The 16454-nt window shown below is 41.1% G+C and overlaps 1 protein-coding gene across 1 annotated transcript in view; it reads right to left on the bottom strand.

Annotated features, from left to right (window-relative positions):
- The window catches only part of ATP13A4 (ATPase 13A4), a 144018-nt gene extending 128316 nt beyond the window's left edge, over positions 1-15702 (bottom strand). Inside the window, exon 1 of the mRNA XM_082839399.1 lies at positions 15580-15702. Within this exon, the coding sequence (XP_082695525.1) occupies positions 15580-15642 (63 nt within the window). The 5' untranslated portion in view covers positions 15643-15702. The remainder of the gene's footprint in view (positions 1-15579) is intronic.
- Between the last annotated feature and the right edge of the window lie 752 nt (positions 15703-16454).

The raw sequence follows: 16454 nt of genomic DNA, 5'->3' as shown, positions 1-16454 counted from the left end.
TGAAGTAAATCTCAAAGAACGATGACACATGAAGAGTGACTGAAGGAACTCTTTAGATTGGAGAAGAGATACCTGGAGGGGTGGGGCTGAAGGACATACAAGAACAATTTTTAAATGCCTGACTTGTAGAACTGGAAGATGATTTTTGACAGGTAGCCCCAAAAGGCAAAAGAAGTAAGACTAATGAATTCAGGTTAATAGAACTATATTTCAGTTCAACATAAAGTAGAATTTTTTAAATTGTCTGCTCTGTCTTACAAGGAAATGATTTATCTTATGCTGAGTTTCCTTCTCTGAGGGCATTTAAGGAAAGGTTAGATGGGTGAGGTAAGGGGCAGGAGAAGGTCAGATAAACTTTAAAGAAGCTTTTGGCCTGAGACTCTGATTCTATGGAATGAATCTGAGGTGAAATGAAGTGTAGTAAAGTAGGCATCTATTTCTCTCAATTCTAATCCTTATTTACCTTTCAATTTGTATGCTGTTTCATATAATTTTGGAATGTAACTGTAACTAGCTACATTCATCCATCATTCATTCATTTATTTATTCCAAAAATATATATTGTGCACTTACTTTGTGCCAGGCATTTTTCTAAGCATTGGAGATATAGCAGTGAATAGTTGATCAATAAGCTATGAAATATTAAGTAGAAAAGTATATCTTCCTTGGGATAATAAAATATTCTACCTCTATTTGCATATCTTTTGCTATTTTCAATTGGTCAATTAATTTATATAGGAACCCTTTGTAGGCAATTATTTCAATGATGTAAAACTCAAAAATAATTTTTTCCTGCTCTGTGATCTTGTGTAAAAGTTCAGAAAGAAGATGATTGGGCTTTTCTCCCTATAGTGTGAAAGCCCCATAATCAAGCCTTTATTAAAGAACAGATACTATAGCTGTGACCACAGGGGATAGAATTTGATACCAAAATAATAGGAATTCTATCTTTTATTTATTACTCCTAGGATAGAAACAGCAGGGGGAAGCTACATAGAAAACTTTCCTGAAATGAAATATGAAGCCTCCCTAGTCTATTGCTATAGCCCCATTCACCTCTGCAACATGGGACTGCTGTGGTCAGAACTGATCCTTTATATGCACATGATGCCTTTTGCCTGAAAAGCCTTTAAATAAATAGAAGCTTCACAACTTTCTATTACACACTTCCTCTTCATTGTTTTCTGGGATGGAGAATGGGAAACACGGCATTTCTGAGCATCAAAATCATATCCCTTCTTGCAGTTCCACATGAGTCTAGATCTCTACTCCTGAGAGGTGTTTTGAAAGCCAGTCTGGCTTTACAAATGCACAGACCCCCCTGAAGGGTATGATTTTAGCAACTAGGAAAGACTGTCTTTAAAAATATCCCTCTAACTTATACAAAACACAGACAAGATTTGTATGCATTTATATGCAAGGTTTATATTAATATTGTAGATATTCACTACAATATTACTAGTATAGTAATAGAAAGCTACCTATGTATATAAGAATCTGGTAATCATTAAATAATATTATATAGCCATTAAATTAATGTTTAAGTATTTTTAATAACATGGGGAAAATGTATATATACTAATATTAAGTGAAGGGAAACAACATAAAATTATGCAGTATGATTTCAAATTTAATTGAAAAAAAGGTGAAGCACAAACCATAAGTGACTGAAATATAAATGTATAAAATAAAATACTCATGGTATTTGCCTTGGGTGATGACATCATTGTGATTCTTCTTTTACTTCTATATTGTGCATATTTTAATCATTGAATATGATTAAATGAACTTTTTTAATAACCAAAATTATTTTATTTTTTATTTTACACTGGGGCATAGTTGATTAACAATGTTGTTAGTTTCAGGTGTACAGCAAAGTGATTCAGTTATACATATACATGTACCTATTCTTTTTCAAATTCTTTTCCCATTTAGGTTATTACAAAATATTGAGCACAGTTCCATGCGCTATACAGTAGGTCCATGCTAGTTATCTCTTTTAAATATAGCAGTGTGTACATGTCAATCCCAAACTCCCAATCTCTCTCTTCCCCTCACCCTTCCCCCTGGGAACCATAAGTTCGTTCTCTATGTCTGTGAGTCTGTTTCTGTTTTGTAATAAGTAAATACGATTCAATGAACTTTTAAAATCAGAAAAACAGCAACATGGATGGACCTAGAGATTACCATACTAATTGAAGTAAGTCAAACAAAGACAAATATTATATGATATCACTCATACGTGGAATCTAAAAAATAATAAAAATGAACTTATTTACAAAACAGAAACAGAATCACGGACATAGAAAACAAACATAATTACCAAAGGGGAAAGGGAGATAAATTAGGAGTATGGGATTAACAGATACATACTACCATATATAAAATAAACAGCAAGGATTTACTGTATAGTACAGGGAACTGTATTCAATATATTGTAACAACCTATAAAGGAAAGAATTGGGGAAAAAAGATATATATACAGAGAGAGAGAGAGAACCGAATTAATTTGCTGTACACCTGAGACTAATACTGTATTGTAAATCAACTATACTTCAATTTAAATAATTTTTAAAAATGAAAATGAACATATATTTTTAAAAGCTCTTTTCTACCTCTTCACAGATATCTAAAATACCTTCAGCAAAGCTCTATATTTTATATTCTCTGAGGCAAAAAAAATCACAGGGGTACCCAACCACTTTAAACATTATTTGTTCCGTTCAGCTAACCTATTATTTATTGACTATCAGATTGCAAATTCTGTTTGTCCATTTGTATTTTTTTGTCTAGACCACCAAATCCCCATTTATTTCATTCCAGGTAATAGCATCCAATACCCCAATTTTCTTCTGTCAAACCACTCCCTTCACCACCCTCTGCTGATGTGCTTTATGCAGAGTTGACTCTGACCCCACCTCTAGGACCGGGCGTGTGACTAAGACCATGGCATTCTCCTGTCCACACTAATAAATTTGAAAAGGGGAGATGATCCAATCAGAGCCAGTGAGAAAAGATGAGTCTGTTTTGCTCATCTATTTTACTGAGACTATTGAAAGAAAGACAAATTGTTTCTTCCACTGGCTTACTATCTGGGGATATGTAATCCTGGAGTTATCAGAAGGCTGCATGTGAAGTTTGGGACTAAAACCAGTATTGTATGACCAATTTGACACTGCTCAGTTACTTCCAAGTAGGAAATCCTCTCTGATGCAAGCAAAACTCCATTGGTGCTGGATGAAGAACGGAAGCAAAAATCCTCTACCACTTACCATCCTGAAACCAGGATTCTACAAAATCATGCTCAAGAAACTGTGATCGGAGGGGCAGGAAACTCCCATCTCAGACCACTGACAGATAGAAGACAGAGGTGGCTACCATGGAGAGGATGAACAGGAGTATGGACAAGGCACCACTCCCTGAAGCCCAAACACAAAAGGACTGGCTAGGATTACCTTCTCTGCCCCTACTAGAAGCCTAGCACTGAGTAACAAGCCAAGGAGGACACACTGGTGGAGGGACAAGAACATGAAGAGAGGCCACTTCTGTAATGCAGGCAGGCACGGATGGCTGAAAACTGAAGGGGAATCCGGGTGACCTGATTCCAGTACCTGTGCCCTTGTTCACTTTTATGCCCCGAAGATCAGAAAGCTATGACTTTTACAAGAGACCCAGAGGTTTTGCTTCTCACAAACTCAAAATGAGCCCTAAGTATAACATAGCTGCTAAACTAATACACACTGTGTTGGGCTTATTTTGTAGCTGTAGTAGTGGTGGTGGTAGTAGTGGTGATAGTCGTGGGTAATGATAGTAGTAGTAGAGATAGTGGTATTAGTAGGGGTGGTAGCAGTAATAGTAGCCAGGATACTATTGGAGTTAGAGCAGGAGATTTGGAATCAACCTGCCAAGGTTCAAGATCTGTTTTTGCTGCTTCTTAGCTTTCAGATTTGGACAGATTATATAATTTCTCTGTACTTGTTTTTGTAAAATTCAGATTAACAACTCAATTGAGTCAGGAAAGAAGAGGAAAACTCTTGTAATATTTGCATAAAATCTTCAATCTATCTTATCAGATATATATTAAGTAACTTCAGTGTTATGTGTGAGATATAGACATGAAATAAGATGCAGTACCCGCCCCTACCAACTCGCAATCTGTTGGGGGAGAAAGATAAACACACGACTCTACTACAGAACCCAGTGAAAATTGCTATAGTAGGCATTCAAATCCACTCTAGACAAGGAAGGGACCAAGTGTGACCCAGGGGCTCCCAGCTGGCTTAAAGAAGGAAGTCAGATTTGAGATGAGTTCTGATGGAGGGGCAGGGCTCTGATGGCCAGATATTAGGGTGAAGATACCACCCTGACAGAGAAAGTATATAATATATTCTGGGAAGAGCAAGAAGACCACATTTTGGTGATAAAAGAAAATGGAAAGTAAAAAATTGTCTCCTGGAATTGACTAAAGGAACGACCTGCACAGGGTGACCGTGGCCTCCAAGCTGAAAGATCCTTATCATGCTTGGTGATTCCAAGCTGAAGGAGAGAAAACTTGAAGGTAAATGTATGCCATAAAATTCAACCTTATTCTTTCATTAAAAGCAAGTAGAAGGAACCACTTATCTACCCAAACTGCATTCTTGGATGCTTTTGTTTTTGACCTGGCCTCAAAAATTGACCTTTCCTCACCTTTCTTTGTACTGATCCTGAGACTGGAGTACCAGAGATTCAAAATCCTGCAGCCATGGTTCCCCCAAGAAGATTCTGGAAATGCTAAGGTGATTATAGTCTCAGCCAGAGCCCTGTGTGTGCAACCACTAAAATCAGAAAGTGTTCTGGCCTGAGGGACATATTTCTCTGGAAATCACCCAATACATTTGGGCCTCCTTCTGTTCTTTTTTCTGAGGGGGCATCTAGGGCATAACTGTGCTCATTGTACATAAAAGTAGCCTCAGGGTGAGGACGGATTTGAGGAGGCGATGTTCTGAGCTGCCTTCCAACTCTACCCAGCTGTGGTTTCAGGCAACTCACCAAGGTTTACATGATGGGCATCTAGAAATAGCTGTAGCGCATTTAGATAGATGGTCTCACTCTGGCTAGTCTTCAAGAGGCTTTGACATAGTCACAAAGTCTTGAAACTGGTGCCCAGGAATGAATTTCCTCTGGACATATCACCAAATCACCAATTCTTTTGAAGGCTAAGTTCCTGTGCTCTGTGTCTTCTGTGGGCCTGAGGGAGCTGTAGGGTTTAGCACTGGTTAATTATTTATGAATAGATTTACTCCTTATTCCTTTATTCATTGAGTAATTCATACAGCAACTGCCATCAATTTCCATCTCCCACTTAATGTAATGTCTCCAGATATGTTCGCCTTTCCATGACTAAAAAAAATCTCACAGCACTTTGAAAAAATCAAGAGTATCACTTAAATTTCTTAAGATGTTTCACAGAGATTTTATCCACCTGTTTTAAAACTTTTTAAACCATATTTTGTATATGTACTGGAGAGTACACCAAGAAACCATCTGCATTGGTCTCTGGCTCAAACCAGTAAGGCAGAGAGAAGGCGGAAGATGGCGGAAGAGTAAGACGCGGAGATCACCTTCCTCCCCACAGATACACCAGAAATACATATACACGTGGAACAACTCCTACAGAACACCTACTGAAGGCTGGCAGAAGACCTCAGACCTCCCAAAAGGCAAGAAACTCCCCACGTACATGGGTAGGGCAAAAGAAAAAACAGAGACAAAAGAATAGGGACGGCACCTGCACCAGTGGGAGGGAGCTGTGAAGGAGGAAAAGTTACCACACACTAGGAAGCCCCTTCGCGGGCGGAGGCTGCGGGAGGCGGAGGGGGGAGCTTCGAAGCTGCGGAGGAGAGCACAGCAACGGGTGCGGAGGGCAAAGCGGGGAGATTCCCGCACAGAGGATCGGTGCCGACCGGCACTCACCAGCCCGAGAGGCTTGTCTGCTCACCCGCCGGGGCGGGCGGGGCTGCGAGCTGAGGCCGGAGCGCAGGGAGAGGACTGGGGTTGGCGGCTTGAACATAGCCTGAAGGGGTTAGTGCACCACAGCTAGCCGGGAGGGAGTCCGGGGAAAAAGCCTGCACCTGCCGAAGAGGCAGGAGACTTTTCCTTCCCTCTTTGTTTCCTGGGGCGTGAGGAGAGGGGTTTAAGAACGCTGCTTAAAGGAGCTCCAGAGACGGGCGCGAGCCGCAGCTGAAAGCGCGGACCCCAGAGACGGCCGCGAGCCGCGGCTGAAAGCGCGGAATCCAGAGACGGGCGCGAGCCGCGGCTGAAAGCGCGGAATCCAGAGACGGGCGCGAGCCGCGGCTGAAAGCGCGGAATCCAGAGACGGGCGCGAGCCGCGGCTGAAAGCGCGAACCCCAGAGACGGGCGGGAGACGTTAAGGCTGCTGCTGCCGCCACCGAGGGGCCTGTGTGCGAGCACAGGTCACTCTCCACACCCCTCTTCCGCGGAGCCTGTGCAGCCCGCCACTGCCAGGTTCCCGGGATCCAGGGACAACTTCCCCGGGACAGCGCACAGCGCGCCTCAGGCTGGTGCAAAGTCACGCCGGCCTTTGCCACCGCAGGCCCGCCCCGCACTCTGTGCCCCTCCGTCCCCGCCGGCCTGAGTGCGCCAGAGCCCCCAATCAGCGGCTCCTTTAACCCCATCCCGTCTGAGCGAAGAAAAGACGCCCTCCAGCGACCTACACGCAGAGGCGGGGCCAAATCCAAAGCTGAGCCCCTGGGAGCTGTGAGAACAAAGAAGAGAAAGGGAAATCTCTCCCAGCAGCCTCAGAAGCAGCGGATTAAAGCTCCACAATCAACTTGATGTGCCCTGCATCTGTGGAATACCTGAATAGACAACCAATCATCCCAAATTAAGGAAGTGGACTTTAGGAGCAAGATCTATGATTTTTTCCCCTTTCCTCTTTTTGTGAAGGTGTATGTGTGTGCTTCTGTGTGAGATCTTGTCTGTATAGTCTTGCTTCCACCATTTGTCCTAGGGTTCTATCCGTCCATGTTTTTTTTAATTTTTTTTTCTTAATAATTAATTTTAATAACAATATTATACTTTACCTTCGTTCTTTCTTTCTTTCTTTCCGTCCTTCCTTCCCTCCTTTAGACAACGAATCATCCCAAATTGAGGAGGTGGTCTCTGACAGCAAGATTTAGGATTTTTCCCCATTTACCTCTTTTAGTGAGGGTGTATGTGTATGCTTCTGTGTAAGATTTTGTCTGTATAGCTTTGCTGCCAACATTTGTCCTAAGGTTCTTTCCGTCCCTTTTTTTTTTTTTCTAAATAAGAATTTTTTAATTCAATAACTTTATTATACTTTTATTTTTACTGTATCTTCTTTCTTTCTGTCTTTTTTCCTTCTTTCCCTCCTTCCTTCCTTCCTCCCTCCCTCCCTCCCTCCTTTCTTTCCTTCTTGCCTTCTTTCCTTCTTTGCTTCTTTCTTTCTTTCTTCCTTCCTTCCTACCCTCCTTTCCTTCTTTCTTTCCTCATACTTCTACTAATTCCCTCTACTTTTTCTCCCTTTTATCCTGAGCCGTGTGGATGAAAAGCTTTTGGTGCTCCAGCCAGGAAGCAGGGCTCTGCCTCTGAGGTAGGAGAGCCAACTTCAGGACACTGATCAACAAGAGACCTCCCAGCTCCACATAATATCAAACGGCGAAAATCTCCCAGAGACCTCCATCTTAACACCAGCACCCAGCTTCACTCAACGACCAGCAAGCCACAGTGCTGGAAAACCTATGCCAAACAACTAGCAAAACAGGAACACAACCTCACCCATTAGCAGAGAGGCTGCCTAAAATCATAATAAGGCCACAGACACCCCCAAACACACCACCAGACGTGAACCTGCCCACTAGAGAGACAAGATCCAGCCTCATCCACCACAACACAGGCACTAGTCCCCTCCACCAGGAAGCCTACACAACCCACTGAACCAACCTTAGCCACTGGGGACAGACACCAAAAACAGGAGGAACTACGAACCTGCAGCCTGCAAAAAGGAGACCCCAAACACAGTAAGATAAGCAAAATGAGAAGACAGAAAAACACACAGCAGATAAAGGAGCAAGATAAAAATGCACCAGACCTAACAAATGAAGAGGAAATAGGCAGTCTACCTGAAAGAGAATTCAGAATAATGATAGTAAGCTTGATCCGAAATCTTGGAGATAGAATGGACAATAGATTGGACAAAATGCAAGAATCAGTTAACAAGGACCTAGAAGAACTAAAGATGAAACAAGCAACGATGAACAACACAATAAATGAAATTAAAAGTACTCTAGATGGGATCAATAGCAGAATAACTGAGGCAGAAGAACGGATAAGTGACCTGGAAGATAAAATAGTGGAAATAACTACTGCAGAGCAGAATAAAGAAAAAAGAATGAAAAGAACTGAGGACACTCTCAGAGACCTCTGGGACAACATTAAACGCACCAACATTCGAATTATAGGGGTTCCAGAAGAAGAAGAGAAAAAGAAAGGGACTGAGAAAATATTTGAAGAGATTATAGTTGAAAACTTCCCTAACATGGGAAAGGAAATAGTTAATCAAACCAGTAAGGTATTATTATCTCCATCTTGTAAATGAGGTGAAATCAAAGAGAGGTGACCATGATCTACTTTAATAATGGCAGAGTCAACACCACAGTGCTGGTCTCCAGACTCTTAATGTTGTGTTTTTTTCGATTATGCCCTGCTGTTTTGCAACCATCAACAACTAAAGTAGTGCATCCAAAATTAAGCAAAACCAAGAGGCAGCAAATTATCATGTTTAAAGCACAAACTTAGGCTATAGCCTTCCATTTACTTAGCCAGATGAACCTGTGCATGTCATTTAATCTCTCTGTGCCTCAGTTTCCTCATTTGTAGAAGAGAGATGCTCATCCCTCCTAGGGTTGTTGAGAGGGTTAAATAAGTTACTATATGTAAAGTTCTTAGGCCAGATCAACCGCCATATGAGTATTTGCTGTGACTATTGCCATCCCCGCTCCCAACCTGTTCCTACTTTTCCCTATGGGATTAAGTGTAGCATCATCCTCTCCCATCGGACAAAGTAGGAACCTTAAAGACTTCCTTAATAATTACTCATCCTGCTCACCCCTTCTCTCTTATACCACAGTCTATGGATCATGAAGTCTTTTTAATTCTAATTTTTAAATATCTCTTATATCCAGTCTCCACTCAGCATCCTGAATCTCTCACCTGGACTCTTTCAAACACTCCTTCCTTGTCTTGCCTCCTCCAACCAAACTTCCTCATCCCCTGATGTAACATCCTTTGGAAAGGCAAATCCTACCATATCATTCCCTGTTTCAAATTTTTCAGTAGCTTCCCCATTGCATCCATCAGGTTGGCATTACATCTTTCTGACCAAGTCCAACTCAACAGTCAAAGATTCTAATTTAGTAGGCCTGGAATGGGGGCCTAGGAATCTATTTTATTGTACTCCCCAACTTGATTCTGGTACGGTTTTTTCATGGATCAATGCTTGGGAATCATTGGAAAAGATAAAATGTGTACTCATTAGGATGTCTTATACAGTCCTTCAAAGGCTGGCCTTCACCTACCCCTCCAGGGAAATTAGATGTCATCTTCCCCCTTGGAGTGTTCTTTGACAGAGTTGCTACTTCTTCTGTGCTCCCACAGCTCTGTATGCATAAGTCCCACAATGATACCTATTTCAGCACACTTTCATTACATTTGCATCCCTGGTCCCCCCAATTGTAGGACAGCTTCATGAGCGTGTGGCTTGTGCAGTCACACAAGGCCCTGCTTTTGGAAGGATGCTCTGCTACAGTGATCTTGAAGTTCTTAATAATTCTTGAACCAGGGACACCTCATTTTCATTTTGCACTGGACCCCACAAATTACATACTCGGTCCTGCCGACTCTACTGTGAAATCCTTGAAAACAGAAACTGTGTGCTAGTCACTCGAAACCCTCTTTGGTTAGCACAGAGGACTCCTGGCACAGAGTAAGGGTTTGGTAAATATTTGTTGAGTTTATACGTGAACAGATGAAAAGGTAGAATAAGATATCTCACAGAAAAATAGTGTAGCATGGCTAATTAACTCTGAAGAATAAGCTTTGTTTATGCCTGAGGGAGAGAGCAGTCAATTGATAAATTCATAAGATGACTGACAATCCCCAATAAATAACATAAAATTTCCTAGGTTTCTCTTTAAATTTCTCAAACTATTGCAGCCTTTGAGCCTTGCTACCTCCTTGTTCTTCTCAGAATGCAAAATTGCAGGTTAATGGCGCTTGCAATGTGCCATCGGATATGCCCTGAGTGTTTGTGCCAAGAACTGTGCTAAATTCTGGGGGGGAGCGGGAAAGGGGAGAAGGAGGCCATAGAAAGGTGAAACAAGCAGGGTCCCTCTTCTCAAGAAGACATTAAATCGTACTTTTCAAGAGTTTCAATCAAAGATGAGTTGACTTCATGGGAGTTCTGCAGCAATGAATCAAGAATAAAGACCCTAGACTTGGCCAGTGGCCCAGCTTCCTGAACATTTCAACGGACAAAATGTCTCAGTCCGAACACAATTCCTCCACTATGAGATCTGTGGGTTCACTAGTTAACATTGGCAACCGACTCGGAGGTGCTCATGGAGCATAATAAATAAGTGGCTATTGAGGTGGGGGGAGGTGCTTTCACTCCCTGGTGTTAGGGAAGAAAAGGCCAACATCAGCTATCAAAGTGAGCCAAATAATTTCAGGGGACAGATGCCCCTAGCTCACGCTGAAGGCGCAACAGGACTTCCCATGTGGCAAAGGCCACACACCACCCTGCTGCTATATTATGTGCCCGTGGCACTAACTTCTTGCTGTTCCCACAAATGACTTGGAAGTTCAAAAAGAGTTTCTCTTGCTTTTCCACATTCACTAGTTTTTAGTCACCCAGTCTACTGGTTGATATAACATCAGTGGTAGCATTCATAGATTCTAGTAAAGAAAAAATGTTAAGAAACATATAGCGATGTGATCAATTTCAAATTAAGGAAATGAAAAATAATTCCGCCATAAAATATCATTTTCACATTCCAGATGAGCCAAAGTCAAAAATACTGATAATGCTCAACATGGGCAAGTATGGTAGAGAAATCAAGTATTCTCAAAAACAGACCGCCTTTTGTACAACCGCAATCTTAGGGAGGGCAATTTGGGCAATGTAGGGCAATGTATCAATCAAAATTTAAAACACACATCCCCTTTATTGCAGCAGTGCTTTTTCTAGGACTCTATCCTAAGGAAATGATCTGATAAATATTTTAAAACACATGCACAAAGTTGTCCATCACAGCCACAAAAATTTAGAAATGACGTAAGTGAGTAACACGAGAGATTTGCTTAGTATAGCATAGTCCATCCAAACACAACTTAAATATTAAAATGGTTATGTGGAGCTGTAAATGTCAAAAGGAAAATATGTCCCTAATATATTTTAAGTGTAATGAAAAGCCAGCTTTAAAAAAGAGTATAAATGGAATGAGTCCATTTTTTGTTTTAAAAAAAAATACGTATTTGTAAATAGGTGGTGCACATTCTTTGAAGAATAGATTGGGATTGATTGTCTTTTGTTTTGGCATGGTGCATAGTGCAAATAAATGGGTGATACCCAAACACAATATTCTTATTCTATTCAGACATGTATGGGGGTAAGAAGGGAAGTCTTGAAGAAATAATATGTGCTGTGGTGTGCCGGTAGGTATTTAACAGCAAGCCTTCAGGTGGGGCAGGTAGAAGTTCTCTGTAGCACTTACCGATTTCTGTGGCATAAATACTCCCAACATCATTCATTTCAAGCTACTAATGTGACGTCACTGAATGCAGAGTTGGGAAGAGATGTACAGTAACATACCATTATGTAGTATTTCCATGATATGGATACAACAGATACAAATAATCATGAGTATAGATAATATTAAAATGCAGTAAAATATTAGAAGGTGATGTTTTGTATATGCATTTTTTATAAGTCTGGAAGGAGAGTCACCAATATAATAATATTGATCATGTCTGGGTGGAAAGTTCATGAATCATATTTACTTCATTCTTTAGACCTTTATATGTCATTTCAATATTTTTATAGTAAACATATGTTACCTTTATAATCAGAAAAAATTTTCAAGGTTTTTTTTTTTCTTTCTTATTTGCTAAAATCTAGGAAAGAAAGAAATCAGAGAACACAACTTTTAAAATAAGTCTGGCTGTAACAAAACACTTCCCCGAAAAGGAGTCTGATTTCGTTAGAGTATAACTAAAGATAATGGTGAGTAAAATTTGAATCAATTAAATCATACCTTTATTCAGTCATGGTATAAGGAGATGAGCACTCAGTGTTTCTAAGGCCTTTCAAAATATAAATATGCAACATCTGAATACAAAGGAATCTGAGCTCCCAGCCCATCTTACACTCTCCCTCTACAAATAAGGACACTGAGTCCTATGACTGGCAGGTGTTTTCCAAAGTAAGCACTACAAAGCAGGTTATAAAGTAACTCAGCTCCTCTCCATTTATAAATGGTCTCTATAGCTTGTGAATAAAAGTATATATTCCTCACTTATCATTATTTAATGAGAAGAGATGACCTCATGGGGGATGGGTGGGCAGGGTAGTATTCGTTCATTTGTAATTGCTGAAGCCCTCACTCCTATCTTTGCATAGACCTAAGCTTATGCTTCTCCAGAATTTTATACTTCTTCAGACAATTCCACATAGACTGTCTTAGTTGATCCTCATAAGAGCCCTGTGAGACAGGTAAAGTAAGAAGGACAACTCCCATTTTACAGCTACAAAAACTGAGGCTAGAGCAGGCAAGTGGCTAGCCTAAAGCTAGTGAGAGCCTGGTCTCTGGTCCCATTATGGTGCTGTCTGGGAGACGGTCTCCTCTTTGAGCCCTTTCAGAGGCAGTCATCTGGGTGAACCTTCTCAGACGGTCACTTTCTCCTCTTTCCTGCCTTGTCCTCCTAACAAGTTCTTTCTTCCATTGGCTCCTATCTCATTTTGCACTTAAGGATATTACTTTCAGGTCACCTAGAGTGTCTCTTTCGTTCCTGTTTTATTAGTTTTAGAGTGGAAGATAGTCCCAGGCATCATTAGGCATGGAAATATTCTGTTCTTTATTTGACATGAGGGCTAAACCCTAGAATGCTGTTTTCTCTTGAAACTTGCAGTCATTTCTATCATCGGAGGAATGACTTCTGCAAAGGTCCAAAGAGTGTATATTAGAAAGCAAGAAACTGTAAACACTTTGGAGTGACACATTTCTAGACAATCTTGATTTGCTAAAAGGGATTAACGTTGAGGCCAAACAAGAAAGACTGACTCAGGAAATACAAATCATGTACAACAAGAGATCCTGGGAAATCTAAGCGGATGAGATGGATCTAAGCTTTGTTTTATCAGGGAGGAAGTGTGTTCTCCTATTAAGAGTGCTATATCCTCTGCAAAAGCTGAAGAAGGCAACAGGAGGCTATGTTCAGGTCTACCAACTTAACCTATGTGGGGTCTCGGCTCCTGGTCTTCATGGTTGATGTAACCTTAGATGAGCAAATTCTCAGTGTATCAGTTTTCTCCTCTTTCAGGTGGGAAGCATAGCACCTACCTCACAGGGTGTAGTGAAAACCAAGTTAGCTAGTAGGCAAGAAACTATCGGTAAACTAAAAATTTCTAAATATACGTGGCATACATTTAAGATATCCTGCTAATTTTTGAAGGTTACTGCTCTGGGAGAAGGGAATGGAGTAATGAGTTTAAAAGGGACAAAGTGTCAGACACAGCAACAGGCAGGTGGCCAGGTTTCTCCAGGCAGAGCAGGATGGAGAGCTCAAGAGTGCATACTAATTGCGGCACCTCAACCGAGACTACCGGCCAGATGACTCATCTCCAGAAAACACAGCGTCCTTTCCTTGTCAAAGGCCCTCTCCTAACTGGGCTTTCAGCTGCATGCAATACTAAGCTGACACTCTGATGCATTGACTGGGTGATGCTATTATGAAGATGAATTATTAACCACACTGCTTCACTAGGATACGTAGGCTAAAGCAGGGGTAGTAGTTTCCCTTGAACTAGGAAAGCCTTGACAGAAAGTAGATGATTCTTCATGACTCTTGAATGACAAATTGTGGAAGAGAAGAAATGAGTGTGCAGGAAAAGAGTAGGTGTGTTTCCATCTGAGGATTTGAGGGAGAATTTAAAAAACCAGTAGAGAGAAGGAGACTCTGCCTTCTGGTGAAGAATATTCAAGATGAGGATCAAATTTTCAACTTAATATAGAGAATTCTCTTAATTCTCTTCATATAGAGAAAACACTCTGGAGAAATAAGGATGATATCCAACGTGGGTCAGAAGGTCATTTCTGGTGACATCTGTGTAGGGCCTAAAGGCAACTGTCATTTGGTGGTCAAACCCAAAAGAAGTAAGGAGATGGTTAAGAAAGTCACGTAAACTTGGGTGACTTTGATTCCTTTATAATTTTTTCAGCTTTGATAGCAGAAGGCATCTACTCTTGAAGGTCCAAAAAAATGTTGTTGCTATAGGAACAGGTAAGCAGATTAGACTTGAAAGACCAGTTCAGAAACAAAGAATTTAATAGCCAGGGCTAAAGCAACTAACCAAGAAAACATTTTAAGTAAATATCTTTTGGGTTTGTTATTTATATATTCATTCCAGGAAGATAAAAATGTTACTGTAGAATGAGAGCTTCACATTTTAACATTTTAATTACACCATCACTGGCATAAAAGTCAACGCTTACACAATTAGCAGAACAGCCCTATTAACAGAAGTACACATTCCTAACTCTCTCTTGATTATATTGTAATTGAGAAATACAGCTTTAATTTCAGCAAGAGCATAAGAATCATCTTTGGTTCTTCCGGCAGTTTCTCTGATGGGAACACATCTAAATTAAAAGAGGCAGTGAACTCCAGAAAGTTTTCTGAAACCAATCTGTATGTAGGGAGCTACAAGTAAAATTCTAGAAGTAAAGAGAAATGCATGTAGGCTGATAACTGTTAATATTGTATATGTTTTCCCTGTCCAACAGTCTTTGTGAACACAGATATGTGAGCAGAGAAGAAGGTCAGAACCCCAGCTCCCCTCCTACTTCGCTGTAGATTTGCTACTTCTTCCTATCAGGGAATACGCTGCTCCCAACATTAGGGATTGGCTGAAATTATTAGACGTTTTGAACAGAACTTGCTATACTGATAAGTCTCAAAAACATATCATGAAGGGGCATTGTACTTCTCTCCCTTTCAATTTTACGTCAAAACATTCTTGATAAAACGAATACAATATTTTCCATCCTAGCAAATTTCTGCTGTCAGAGGTTACATTTATGAGAAAGAAAGAGTTCTTGAACATTACCTTTTCTCACATAATGCCAGAATCAAATCGCAGAGAAGAGTGTGTGTATGAGTGTGTGTATGTATGAGTGTGCGCGTGTGCGTGTGTATGAGTGTGTGTGTGTGTGTGCGCGTGTGAGTACTGGAGGCTGGGGAGTGGGAATGGAAAGAGGGGGAATGTGGCTAGAATCTTACCATCTCATTCTCTTCTCCTTCATTGAGCAAAGCTTGCTGGCCCTTCTCAAAGTGGTCCCCCATGGAAAAGTGATTCCACTCCTCCCTGACCTTCTGGAGCAGATGCGTCCAGGACGAACTGAACTTGCCCAGCCACCGCCGCTCACCAGCTGACTGAAAGACTTAATGATCCTCCAGGTTAAAACTCCCTCTGGAGCACACACCTTCTTTCAGCAAATGACAGTACTTACTTAGCAAACTGAACTCCTCCTACGAGCCACCCTCTGCTTGGAGGAATTTCTGCAGGCTCCTGGCTAACTGCATTCTCTCTGAGCAGCTGTCCCAAAGGAGGCTGCTGCTCCCATGCTGATCTTTTTGTGCCCAACATACAGGGAAAGAACTCATTGCCTGCACAGTGCCTGCCAGCAGAAGACATCTGACTGCAAATCCAGCAGGACAATGCAGAGTTGGCAGGACCTCTCCGAGGAGTGGGGAGCAGGCACAAGGACTCCCAGATTTATTCACAAGGAACTGGGGTGGGAAGGAGGCTAACAGAGCTGCAGAATTTATTTGATTAATGAAAGCCCTAATCCATCGGCTTTTAATAGGATCCTCATTCATTTTGCTTACCAAAGGTACAAACTGTGACTAATCCTCTTCGAAAGGTATTTGAAATCGCATTCCTCTGTGTGCAAAACACATTCCACTTAATGTGTATGTGGAATTGTTTACTTTTTGAGAAACTTGCAGAAAAAAGACAAAAGTGTAACCAAGCTATTCTGTGTAGTCTCCTCTCACTAAATACTGGTGGTTAAACTCTTAAGGAGTCTTGACTCATTTTTTAATTTTTTCACACATTCATTCAAGTCACATTATTTGAGCACAGGGACTACATA

Source organism: Leucopleurus acutus, assembly GCF_964270905.1.
Source record: "Leucopleurus acutus genome assembly, chromosome: 5".
In the NCBI taxonomy this organism is placed as follows: Eukaryota; Metazoa; Chordata; class Mammalia; order Artiodactyla; family Delphinidae; genus Leucopleurus; species Leucopleurus acutus.
The sequence above is the reverse complement of the archived record's forward strand: the minus strand, read 5'-3'. Positions and strand labels throughout refer to the sequence as shown.